The sequence below is a fragment of the Kogia breviceps genome, chromosome 2 (genome assembly GCF_026419965.1).
Source record: "Kogia breviceps isolate mKogBre1 chromosome 2, mKogBre1 haplotype 1, whole genome shotgun sequence".
In the NCBI taxonomy this organism is placed as follows: Eukaryota; Metazoa; Chordata; class Mammalia; order Artiodactyla; family Physeteridae; genus Kogia; species Kogia breviceps.
The window spans coordinates 84,530,006-84,542,741 of NC_081311.1; the positions used below are offsets into that span (position 1 = coordinate 84,530,006).

At 46.8% G+C, this 12,736-nt stretch overlaps 1 protein-coding gene and 1 long non-coding RNA gene across 9 annotated transcripts in view; one reads left to right on the plus strand and one right to left on the minus strand.

The window, feature by feature from the left end:
* LOC131750872 (uncharacterized) overlaps nt 1–6,532 on the minus strand; it is a 39,178-nt gene extending 32,646 nt beyond the window's left edge. For 4 of the 8 annotated variants that reach the window (XR_010839035.1, XR_010839037.1, XR_010839031.1 and 1 more), the window contains exons 1-3: nt 6,336–6,532; nt 4,972–5,250; nt 4,058–4,198 (exon numbers count right to left, since the gene is read on the minus strand). This is a non-coding gene — a long non-coding RNA (uncharacterized lncRNA). Of the gene's footprint in view, nt 1–4,057; nt 4,199–4,667; nt 4,719–4,971; nt 5,251–6,335 lie in introns of all 8 variants that reach the window. The other 4 variants (XR_010839033.1, XR_010839032.1, XR_010839036.1 and 1 more) reach the window with 2 other exon arrangements.
* A 167-nt stretch (nt 6,533–6,699) lies between these two features.
* The window catches only part of ABCB10 (ATP binding cassette subfamily B member 10), a 35,880-nt gene continuing 29,843 nt past the window's right edge, over nt 6,700–12,736 (plus strand). Inside the window, exon 1 of the mRNA XM_059053890.2 lies at nt 6,700–7,287. Coding sequence (XP_058909873.1) covers nt 6,792–7,287 — 496 coding nt within the window. The 5' untranslated portion in view covers nt 6,700–6,791. The remainder of the gene's footprint in view (nt 7,288–12,736) is intronic.

A 12,736-nucleotide genomic window follows, 5' to 3' on the forward strand; every position in this document is an offset into this window, starting at 1 on the left:
CCATCCCAATGCAGGGGGCCCAGGTTTGATCCCTGGCCAGGGAACGAGATCCCACATGCAGCAACTAAGAGTTCACATGCCACAACTAAAGATCCTGAGTGCTGCAACTAAGACCCGGTACAGCCAAATAAATAAATTAACATTTTAAAAAAGAGAGAGAGAGAGATTCAAGTCCTAACCCCTGGTACCTGTGCATCAACTTATTTGGAAATTGGGTTTTTGCAGATATAATTATCTGCAAATCTTGGGATGAGAGTATCCTTGATTTAGGATGGACTTGAAATGCAATGACTGGTGTCCTTCTAGAGAAAAAAGGGTGAGATTTTAAACAGAGACACAGAGGGGAAGACCATGTGAAGACAGAGACAGAGATTGCAGTTATGCAGCTACAAACCAAGAATGTTGAGAGTTGCTGGCACCCACTGGCAGCTAGGAGTGAGGCATGGAACAACAGATTGTCCCTCAGAGACACCAGAGGAAACCAATTCTGCCAACACCTTGATTTCAGACTTCTGGCCTCCAGAACTCTGAGAGAATAAATGTCCATTGTTTTAAGCCACCAAGTTTGGTAATTTGTTATGATAGCCCTAGGCAACAAACACAGACTAAAATCTTTAGTTCATAGTTTTCTTTTCAGTGCTGCTCCATGGTTGCCTTACTTTGTGTGTTACTTTGGAGAAGTCTGAAGTCTGAAGGCTGTCTAGTTCTCCTGCCCTTGCAAGTTATTTAACCCTTTTGCCTGGAGGCTTTGAGAATTTTTTCTGTATCTTTAAGGTCTAATCTATCACAGTGTCTCAGAATTGACCATTCTCTGTTAATTTTCTCAAGTGGCTGCGGGTTCTTTATCTATCTTTATAGACAATGATGGAGATTGGTTTTTTATTTTTATTTATTTAGTTATTTATGGCCACACCGCATGGCTTGCGGGATCTCAGTTCCTCAACCAGGGACTGAACCCTGGCCACGGCAATGAAAGCACCAAATCCTAACCGCTAGAGCACCAGGGAACTCCCCCATATTTGCTTTTAGGTAATCTTTTGCTATCTTAAAAAATTTCTTCTTCCTTTTTTTTCTTATCTTTGTTTTCTTAGTTGTTAGTCAATGGTTTTAACTGTTGAATAATGGTGAAAAATCCAAAAGTTACAGAAGAACACCTACCCTTATACCCCATTCACTTCTCCCCAGAGGCAACCACGGTTCCTTGTGTATCCTTCCAAATATATTCTATGAATATATGATTAGTGCCTGTCAGTGTATTTATATTTTTTATTTTTTACACAAATACATTATGTTATACATGCAGCCCTGCATCTTGCTGTTTTCATTGTACATCTAGGGTATGGTTCCAAATTGGTGCATGTAGAGCTGCCTCATTTTTTTGAAGATTGCATGGTCTTCCATTCCATGAATGTACCTCAATTTATTTAACTAATGCCCTAATGCTAGACTGTAATTTACAGTCTTGCTATTATAAACAATACTGTAATAAACATTTGGTACATATTTATCATTCCACACATGTGGGAGTATATATATAGCCTAAATTCCTAGAAGTGACACACCTATTAGAATGGCTAAAATCCAAAACACTGACAACACCAAATGCTGACAAGGATGTGGAGCAACAGGAACTCCCATTCATTGTTGGTGGGAATGCAAAATATACAGACACTTTGGAAGGAAGTTTGGCGGTTTCTTACAAAACTAAACATACTCTAATGGTATGATCCAACAGTGGTGCTCCTTTGTGTTTACCCAAAGGAGTTGAAAACTTACATCCACACAAAAAACTGCCCACAGATGTTTATAGCAGCTTTATTCATAACTGTCAAAATTGGGAAGCAACCAAGATGTCCTTCACTAGGTGAACAGATGAATAAACTGTGGTACATCCAGGCAATGGAATATTAGTCAATAATAAAAAGAAATGAACTATCAAGACATGAAAACTCATGGAGGAAACTTAAATGTATATTATAAGTGAAAGAAGATAATCTGAAATGCTACATGCTGTATGATTCCAACTATATTATATGGAATTCTGGAAAAGGCAAAACTATGGAGACAGTAAAAAGATCAGTGGTTGTAGGGGGTTGGAGGGAGGGAGGGATGAACAGGCAAAGCACAGGGGATTTTCAGAGCACTGAAAATACTCTCTATGATACTATTACGGTGGATACATGTCATTATACACTTGTTAAAATCCATAGCATGTACAGCAGCAAGAGCGAACCCTAATGTATGCTATGGACTCTGGGTGATGAGGATGCATCAATGGAGGTTCATCCACTGTAACAGATGTCCCATCTGGTGGGGGTGTGGTGGTTAGGGGGCTGTGCTGTGTGTGGGAAAACGGGGTCCATGGGAACTCTCTGTACTTTCCACTCAATTTTGCTGTGAACATATAACTGCTCTAGGAAAATAAAGTCTATTTTTTAAAATAGGATCAAAGGATATATGCATTTAAATTTTTAATAGATGTAAGAGCTTTCCAGAACTACTGCGGCAATTTACATCAGCCTTGCCTATTTTTATACCTCACTCTCATCAATACAATATAGTTGAACTTTTTGATCATCACTAAATTGTTAAAGGAATAGGGTATCTGCTTGTCATTTTAATTTTTGTGTCTCATTATCAATTAGATAGAACGTCTTTTTTTTTAATATGTCTGAGCCATTTGAATTTCCTTTTGGGTGAAGTGCCTGTTCATTTTCTTTGCCCATTTTTCTACTAGGTCTGCACCTAATTTTATAATTAGAAATCTACAAATTGGAATGGGAATGATGGTGTTAAGATCTTATATTTTGGATTGAAAAATATAGTTATCATATACCCTGCAGTCAACCTTGCTTCTTTAAGCATGAGGTGAAACTAGAACTGAATGAGAAAAGTAATAGGGTATGGGTACTTTTTCTATATATCTGGGTACAACCTCAGCCTCTTAACATAAGAAAAAATACCATACCTAAATGTTATAAAGAGCACAGAATCAGGTGCACTGTCTAGTTTCATTTATGCTGTCTTTTGTGGAACAGTCCTGAGCTACATTTCATTAGATCATGCAAGGTTCTTTGTGTAGCCTGAAATCCGGACAGCTGCTGAACATACTTTTTGGTAAAATAAAGTTAAGCATAGTACCAGACGTGATCTGCAAACTGCCTATTTAAAGTAGCCTGAATAGGGACTTCCCTGGTGGCGCAGTGGTTAGGACTCTGTTCTCCCAATGTGGGGGGGTCTGGGTTCCATCCATTGTCAGGGAACTAGTTCCCACATGCATGCCGCAACTAAGAGTTTGCATGCCACAACTAAGGAGCCCACGTGCCACAACTAAGACCCAGTGCAACCAAATAAATAAATAGATAAATATTTTTAAAAAATAAATAAAGTAGCCTGAATAACTCAGTTGCTTTTTTGGCCAAACATGAGTGAACGGACAAATAGTGAACATGTGCTGCAGTATCAGATGAGATACTGACCTTTGTACTACTTTCCTAGAGCTACCTTAATAAAACAAAAACAAACTGGATGGCTTAAAACAAATTTATTGTCTCATGGTTCTAGGGGGTAGAATTCTGAAATCAAGGTTTTGGAGGGCCATGCTCCCCTTGCAACTTGTAGGAGAATCCCTCCTTGCCTATTGGCAGTTTCTGGTGATTTGTTGGCCATCTTTGGTGTTCCTTGACTTGCAGCTGTATACCTGCCATCTCTGCCTTTGTCATCACGTGGCCTTTTCCCCGTGTCTCTGTCTTCCCATGGCCACCTTCTTATAAGGACACCCTACTCCATCTCCAAAATGACCTCATCTGAACTATATCTGCAATAACTCTATTTCCAAGTAAGATCCCATTCTGAAGTACTGGGGTTTAGGATTTCAACATACTTTTTTTTGGAGGGACACAATTTAACCCATAACAACCTTTCTCTCGAATCTTTTGGGAGAAGGTGAGAGAGACAAGGTAAAAGCCAAAGAGGCTAACACCTTCTACATACGTAGCATTCAGGCTGCCTGAGCCATATTGGCATTTGCTGTAAGTACACAGTGTGGATGACTTACCAAAAGCTTAATTTCAGAGGAACTTACAATGCACTTCTGCCCCACGTGGATCTTAGTCCTTTCGTTTGTGGTTCACTGAACTGCATGCTCCACCTTCAGCCATCACCCTGCCACCCTGTCCCTGACAGGAGGAGCTGCAAGCTGCAGAGAAAAAGAAATGAACTAAGAAGGGTCAAATGATCCCCCAAAAGATCACAGATCAGACTGCAGGCTGGGGAGACCTGTCTGCTTCCCGCGCTATTGTGCTCCGAGGGGGGGCCCCCCTCCTGCTGTCCACCTTGGCGCCCTTTGAGAGCGACAAGGACCCACACGTGGAGCTGTTCCTGAAGTAGTCTCAACTGATCTCAAGTTTCAGCCCAAAGACATCCTTTTTGAATTCGACACCTATTGGCCGCCTAACCTATTCAGCATCTATTCACCAAGGGCCAGATTTTACTACTTGGTTCAGTCACCCCTGCCGAGAGCCCTTTCTGTCTCACTGTGGTTATCATCTGAACTTCTGCTTGTTGTCTCAGAATTAATGTGCAGCCTTTCCTTGCTTTCCTGAGGAATTTTGTACTACTAATCCACTCACATCTAAGTAATTTTTTTCCTTCTTTCCCAAACTCACCTTAGAGCATTTCTTGCCCTTTTCAGTGGCCAAGGAATTTTATCCTAACTTCTAAAAAGGCAGTGAGAAGTTATTCTTATTTTAAAATGGGAATATATATACATATATATAATTGCCAATATGTACAGAATATATATATTTAGAGCAGGCCATGCTTTTTTCTTTTTTTGGTGTGATGACTATATAAGTTCAGATGAGCCTTCAGCCAATTCTCATTCCCTGCTCCATTCCCCCATTGTATTTTTTTTAAAAAGCCATGGATGTTTTCTTTAGATTCTTTGCTGGTAAATAAAAAAATTCTTGCCTTCAATATCATATGATAGCTGGGTGGGTTTTTTTTGTTTTTTTTTTTAAGCATGACAGTTTTGTCAGGGATAATTTTCAGATTATCAACTGACTGATTGTCAGAAATGCAAGCAACACAGAGAGTTTTGGTGTTTTCATCAGCTACACTTCAGGTATTTTTCTTTTGACTCCAGGCCCCAGAGACTGCTGGCTGAAAAGGCCTGGCGGACTTCATTCCAGGGAAGGCAGAAAGCAAAGGCCAGTCCTGCTTTCCCCAGCAAGCAGCAGCAGCAGTTTTCTGGAAAGCAGGAAACAGAAAAGAGGAAGATTAGATTTGAGTTAAAATTGTCACTTTCTCTCCAACTGGGAGGTCATTCTCTGACATGATGTGGGGTACGAGGCACTGTATCTCCCTTGTTTGCAGAAGTCACCTAACAAAATCTTTCCCAGCAGGACATACCTACTCATAAATCAGCAGCGTCAGCTTCAATCACAGCTTGCATTCTAGAATGTAGACACCAGGGAGAGGCTGACCTAAGGTAACCTGGGGGGACTGCATGACCCCCTGGCTCTCAGAGGTTGGAATTTAGAGGATGGCATGCTTCCTGCTGTCTTCTCAGGGGCATTTAGGGTGAGATTTAATCCCGCATTATCTTTCCATTATGGGTACTTCTTCTCAAAAAGTCCTACATTCCTCATCTATCAGGCCCCCAAGTACGGGGAGGTAAGTGAGGCACTCTCCTAGGGGCAAAATTTAGGGGAACCCTAAATAGCCCCAGTAATCAAGATAAACGGTATTTTAACGCAAAAAAATTAAACAAACAAATTGGCAAACAAAGCTGCTAACTGCTTGATTTTGGAAATTAAGCTTCCAGGGCTGGGATCAAGGTGAGGAGAGAGGGGTAGGCTCGTACAAGTGCGGGGGCAGATCCTGCATTTGAAATTTTGATATATTGTTCATTATGGAGTTTTTAGCATTAATTTGGACCTTTAAAAATTTTTAACTAAAATACTTCTCTTGATTATTGACTCTTTTTTTCGAATCCATAAACACTGCAACTGAGGCAATTGCCTCTCACTGGCCTCACCCGAGTCCCGGCCTTTAAAATACTGACGAGTCAACAAAAAGCTATCCACCTTCCCGAACCACGACTCTTAGATAAGCACCAGGCTCCGGGGTATAGGCGCCCTGCCGTGAAGTCTCCGTGTCCCGATGGGTTTAGTCCCCTCCCCTCCACCTTTCCGCGCTCGGGTATTAAAACACTGCGCGTTCTGCCTGGCCTTACTCGGAGCGGCCGGCGCGCCCGGGCCACGCCCGCTCCCGCTCGTCTGTCCCCGTCATGAGATGACCCCTTCCCTCTCAGAGACCCAAGTTTCACTCACCGCCAAGCCCGTCCCGCACAGCGTTCACCAGGCCCGCGAACCGCCGCAGCGCGCTGTCCGTCTGCCTCTTTCAGGCGCCAGGCCCGTGTAATCACGCCTGCGCGCTCCGCCGTGCGAGGGCGTGAAAAAGGGTCCGCGCCGCCCCCAGGTTCTTCCGGAGGGGCAGAGGAGGGCGAAACTCCTCCCCGAGTGGCAGTGCGCAGGCGCAGCGGCGCGCGGCGCTTTCTTCCGCCTCAGTCCCCGCGGCTCCGGTGGCGCGCCCGTCGCTGGGCCGCCCGGTTGGGGGCGCTGCGGCCCGGGGCGCCCGGGGGTGGTCGGGGCCGGGCTCGCCGCCCCGGGGCGGGGCCGCGCGGGCCGGGATGGGGCGGGCGCCGGGGCGGTGGTCCAAGCCGGCGAGCAGCGGCGGCGAGCATAGAAGAGGCTGCGGACCGAGGCGCAAGGTTCGAACGCGGCGCCATGCGCGGCCCCCTGACCTGGCCGCTGCGGCTGCTCCTGAGGCGGGGCCCAGCCGCCCGCGCCCCCGGGACCCGGCCGCCGCCGACGCGCCTGGCGCCGGCGCGGCTTGGGGACGCGGGGCCGCCGCTCCTCGAGGGTGGCGAAGCCGCACGAGGCCCGCGGTGTCGGGCGGGCCGCTGCCCGGGCGGGGGTCCCAGCAGCCCCGCGGGCGGCGCGGGCATGGCGCGGCTCCTGGCGCTGTGGGCGCGGCCCTCCGGGCCCTCCAGGTGCGGAGTGCTCGCCGGGCCCGGCGTCCCCCGGCTCCCGCGCGCCGCGCTCCCCGGCGGCCCAGCGGCGGTCGCGCGGGCCGGGGGCGAGGCTTGGCTGCGCGAGCCGGCCTTGCCTGCGGCCGCGGCGACCCCCGGACACGACCCGCTGCAGCGGCCCATGACTGCCGGGCGTTCGGAGGCCCAGAAGCTCCTAAGGCTGGCGCAGCCCGAGCGCCGGAGGCTGGCAGGTAGGGTCCCCGTCCCCTCCCCTCGGTCACCGCGACCTTACGCGAGGTCCGGGGCCGCCGAGAGGGGCACTGCGGGGGCGGCAGGGGGACCCGGGGCCACTGGAAACGGTGAAGAGGACGGGGTGCCTCGACCTGGGCGTCCCCACCTGGAGTTTGGACCGAGCGCGCCTGCTGTATCGCTGTGGAGCCGGCAGGCCCGCCGGGAGTCTACTCCCAGAGCTAATGTTTGTTTTCTTATCTTGATACGTATTATACAAGTGGGGCGGCATCTCAGTGTTGCAGTCTTCGGGTCTGTTCCGTTTTTACTTTGCTGGAGTTCTCAGAATGACCTGTTTTTTTTCTCCCTATCTTTGTAAAATTAATCCTAGCCCCAAATAAACCTATGTTGTCATATGTGCGTGCTTCAGACAAGTATATTAACCAGCCAACAATATTTTTACTCTGTGAAGCAAAACAGTGTAAACTTTTCAGGTTTGTCCCCTGCTTTTGTCTCCTGGGTGGTAGGCAGGAAGTTACTAAGTTCTTTTCAGGAGAGTCGACACTGGCCATGATCAGTGATCTGTAAACTCCAGAAGTGTTGAGAAACTGTAAATCATAACCCAACTAAATCATAATTAAGTAATTTTTAAGAAGAAATCAAAATGAATATTTTTAGAAACAAAATCCAGATAAACAGATTTTTGTATAGCTTGTCATTTTAGCCATAAATGGAGAAATGTTTAACTGCAAGGGCCTTGTAAGATCTCAAAGGTTTTGAGACTTCTCCAAGTCTTCGTTTCTTTAATAAATATTGAGTCTCATTGTGTGCTAGGCCCTTGGGTTCCACTGATGAGCGGTTAGAAGCATGCTTCCCGCTCCTGCTGGGGCTTGCAGCTTAGTGGGGGAGAAACATTGATGAAAAGGTATGTGACTGGAGATAAAACTGCACATGTGATGAGGCCTTGCGAAGAGGGCTTGTGAGGTTCTTAGGCTTGAAAGAGGTGAGAATCCCACCTTTTTTTGTTACAAATCCATTGCTTTAGGAAGGATAGTCCTACAGAGCTATTTGTGATGTAGGGCAGGTTGGTGCCATGGAGGAGGGCAGTAGAGTGGGAACATTTATACCTCTCACTGACTGTTACAGTTTAGGGGGGTTCTTGGTATTACTGAGGTATAAAGAGAACTATCTCATCGCTCTGGTTGTGTGTGCATTTTGAGGGAAATATTTTTTTTTCCTTTTTCCTCTTTTAAAAGAAAATTATGAGGCTAGGAGCTCTCTCTGGACTGAGAGCTGCTTGGGAACAGGGCTGTGTTTGCCTCATCTTTCTGTGTCTAGTCCTTAGCCTATGTGTGTGGTGCAGAGTAGAGCTCAGGGGGCCTTCAGAGAAGGAATAAGTGATTAGTCCGACCAGGCCCAGAGGGAGGCCTGAGTTTAGAAACCCTGAGCACTGAGGGGTGTGTCCATCATTCCCGTACGTAACTAAAGGTAAGCATAAGGAAATCCAGTTTTGTTTCTGAAATTTTAGATGTCAAGAAGGTTTTTAGGTGTTGGGCCCTGTGGCACCCACACATGCTGGCCACAGTGGGTGGCCCAGCCCTGCCTCTCCTGTGATCACCATCCCTGTACCCTCCTGCCAGGTCCCACATGTCCTGCCTGCTGGCATGCTGAGAAAACGGCCTTAAACGGGAGAAGAGCTGTATATACTTTTATTTTAAGAAGGGGAGCTATTTAGATCTGCTGCATTGAATCATTGTGAATGTATAATTTGAGGAAATAAGTCTGGGGTTGGTACGTTAATTTTTTCCCACCTTTTAAACAGGTAATAAATACCTATTGTATTTAATATGATGAAAGCTCCTTATTAGGACGTACGGTTTCCTCAGAAGTTATTATATATAATATATTGCAGCCCCTCGGGATGTTGGCATTTGAAAGATTGAGAGAACATTCAGGGAGTCACCATTAATTTGTAACTTGTCGTTGTAAGAGCAGCCTCAGAAGTCGGCACACCTCTTTGCAACTGGAAATAAAGAGCAACGGGGTGTGTGTGTGTGTGTGTGTGTGTGTGTGTGTGTGTGTGTGTGTGTACTTTTAAATCAAGAGGCCAAAACTGAGTTGAAGAGAAGGAATTGCAGTGTTAATTTTTAGGAGAAGGAATACAAAAATTCTTTTTCAAAAATTCAGCTGTACGTTTGAATAGCAGTGTTTTCATCTGTGTTCAGTAGTTTGGTGAGCATGCTGCCTGAACTGGGTGACCAGAAAACTTTGATCTTAAGTGATTTGTGTCAGAAACTTTAAAAACAGGGTCTGCCATTTGAAATGTTTATAGGTATCTGCTGAGAACAGTCATTTCCATTTCTCTTCTAAAGGAACCGCAGTCCTCCTGGACGCGGTGCTCTCTGCAGCCCCTCCTCCCTGGGTCTCACTTTGTGTAGGAATTTGCAGATATCTGCCAACAGCTGTGGCCTACAGGGTTGCTCTGCAGTCTTTTTTCACTGATAATTCTTCGTCTTATCACCTTGGTCACAGGAGTCTTAAAAGATGGAGGAGCCCCTGTGGGCTGATGGGATAAGAGGTAACTGGTCAGAGCCGTCCTGCTGGGCCTGGCAGATAGAAGCGGCTGCTGGGGCTCCCAGGGAGTTAGAGGCGGGTAGCGCCGTGCGTGGACTTGGGAGTTAGGAGGGGGCCGTGAGACGCCGATGGAGGGTCTCTGTGCGGTGGGCCCGGTGCAGAGGAGCTTGTCTTGCTCACGCTTTGCAGGCAGGTCCCTGGTCAGATGTGGCAGGTGCATGTCCAGCCCTCCACCCCCAGGGTGTTCACTTAAACACTGATAAGGGCTTGTGTGGTTTGAGAAGAGGACAATTCTCAGAACCTGATGCCTGCCAGGAGCTTTTGCTGCATCTGTAGTTACCTTTTATGGAGATAAACTGTGACGTGACCAAAATGAACACAGTGGTGAAACCAGTGGGTGCGGTAAGCAAGGAGAGGGCGAAGCATGTTTCCTGCAGCCCAAGTTGGGACAGAGGGTCTGACAAGGACAGCACTGGTGGGACAGTGCGGCTGAGCCTCCGCAATGGAGACCGCTCCAGAAAGCCCTACGGAAATACCACGTTGCAGAGAAAACCTGAACATTCTGTATCTGTGCTGCGAAACGTGCTAGTCGGAGTTGATTCAAGATGGAAATACACACCAGATTTTGAAAGGACTTAGTATGGAAAAAAAGATGTGAACTTTCTTTACTTTTTAATGTCGCATGTTGATTAATATTTGGGATATATTGGATCAAATAAAATATAGTATTAAAATTAATTTTACCTGTTTCTTTTAAATATGGCAGCTGGAAGATTTTAAGTTCTGTGGGCAGCACCCATCGCGTGTCTGCTAGACAGGAGCCCCGGGTCACAGGCAGCTCCGATGCTCTGGCCTTGCCCAGACCTTTGTTCTCCAGGTCACTCCACAAGCCTGCAAGGCTTCCTCAACCTCCGCTTCCTGCTGGCTGTCAGCCCCCTTCACCTCCTGCCCTGGCCAGCTTAGCTAGATGCCAGGCTCCTTCACCTCAGCCTCGAACCCGCACCGGGCCTCTACTCTCTTGTTCCCTGTAGACACAGAAAACTCCTTTCATCCTCTGTCCCTTGTCAGAGAGTGGAGCTGCTGGCAGGGACACAGGTCATTCCTGATGCCTTGCGGTGACGGCTGTAATATAGATAATAGCGGATACTTACTGTTTACTAGATACTGGGCACTGGGCCAGAGGCTTTACGTGTGTGTGTGTGTGTGTGTGTGTGTGTGTGTGTGTGTGTAATTTCTCCTCACAACATTTCTGTGAGGGAGGGGTTCTTTTTATTGCTATTTGACAGATGAAGAAACTGAGGCACAGAGAGTTTGAGTGACCCACTCAAGGTCAAACAGCTAGATGGCAGAGCTAGGGCACTGACCCTGTCAGTCCCAACTTCAGAACTGACCTTCCCAACATGCTTCCCAAATCTGAAATTCTCAGGTCCTGTAGAATCTAGTTCTTAAAAATACTTGCAGTCCTTGTCACTGTCCATATCCCCTCTGCCCCTCCCCGGTTCACCCCATTTCCCCTCTCGCCTGGATCAGGGGAGCCTCAGGTCCTTTCTTTTCACTCTGCTGCCAGAGTGGATCATGTAAAATGCAAATCTGACTGTCTCACTCCCCAGCCCCAGGCCCTTTTAGGCCTGCCTTGCTGCAGTCCCTGTTCTGCTTTAGAACCCGGAGCCTAGTATGCCTCCACTTTATTTCTCAGTACTTCTCTGCACCAGAGTCCCTGTTCCAGATTTATCCTGCAGCCTTTCTGCTCCCTGGCTGCCCTCACCCCCAGGCGAGGCCCCTGCTGTGTTCTTGGCTTGGAATGTGGGAAGACGAAGAAGACAAGCTTTGTCTCGGAATGTGGTTCTGCTGTGTATGAACTGGGGGACCTTGTGCAAGCTCCCCCACCTCTCTGTGCTTGAGTTTCCTCTCTGGAAAAAAAATGAGGGTGATAAAAGCGTTGTTGGAGAGAGTGCATATCAAATGCTTCAGAGAGTGGTGGGTGGGTGGTGCCTTAGTACTTGAGTGACATGGGGGTAGCTGCACCTGTCCAGCACAGTGAGCAGACAGTCATTAAAAGATCTGTCCGGTATCCAGTGGTGATAGACATGCTTTAGAGCCTCCTCCGCCCCCCAGACCTGTCTGTCCAGGAGCTGTCTACTGGCCACAGCCCTTCTCCCAACAGCCTCCATTTCAGGTTTTCCAACCCCTTTCTTTTGGAGGAGATTTCTCTCATTCTTTGAAAGCTGTGATGCAGTAGAATGAGGGTAACAGAAAGGTACTTGAAGATACCTGTCAAGAGACAGATAACAGTTGCTTGGGTCCCGTCAAGCAAGGATAGGAGCAAGCAAGTTGCTTAACCATGGATAAAAGGTGGAGAAGAGTTTCTAGAAGGATTATGGTATACTTGGCTTGTCAGGTTTGGGGAAGAATCAGAGGTGATAGTTGTGGCGCAAATCTACATGATTCGTGAATGTCCGAGATGGTGCTCTGTAGTAAAACCTTAATTAACAGGAATCCAGCTAACCCAACGCTGAAAAAAATTTTAACTTTTGTATACATTCAACTTGTAGAAGAAAGAGGCAAATGGCAATAAGACAAGCTGTCAATCGTTCTTTGTTTTTGTTGTTTTAATTAAAAGGAAAGAGAGGGGAGATCCTGGAATGAATTTTGATTCAGCCAGATTCCTTTCTCTTTGTAATCATTATCATTACTGTGTAAGAATTAGTGTGTGTTCATGATATACAGGTTCTTATTTTGGAGTTGTAACATTGAGTTTGAAAACTAGAGGCGGGAGGGAGAGGTGGACCTTGATGGCAGTCTGCATACATTACACTTACGGAAGTATTTGCCGAAGGGAAGAAACAGACCAGAGAAGCTGGCTGCTGGTGACAGATGAAACAGGCCTTTAGGATTAAT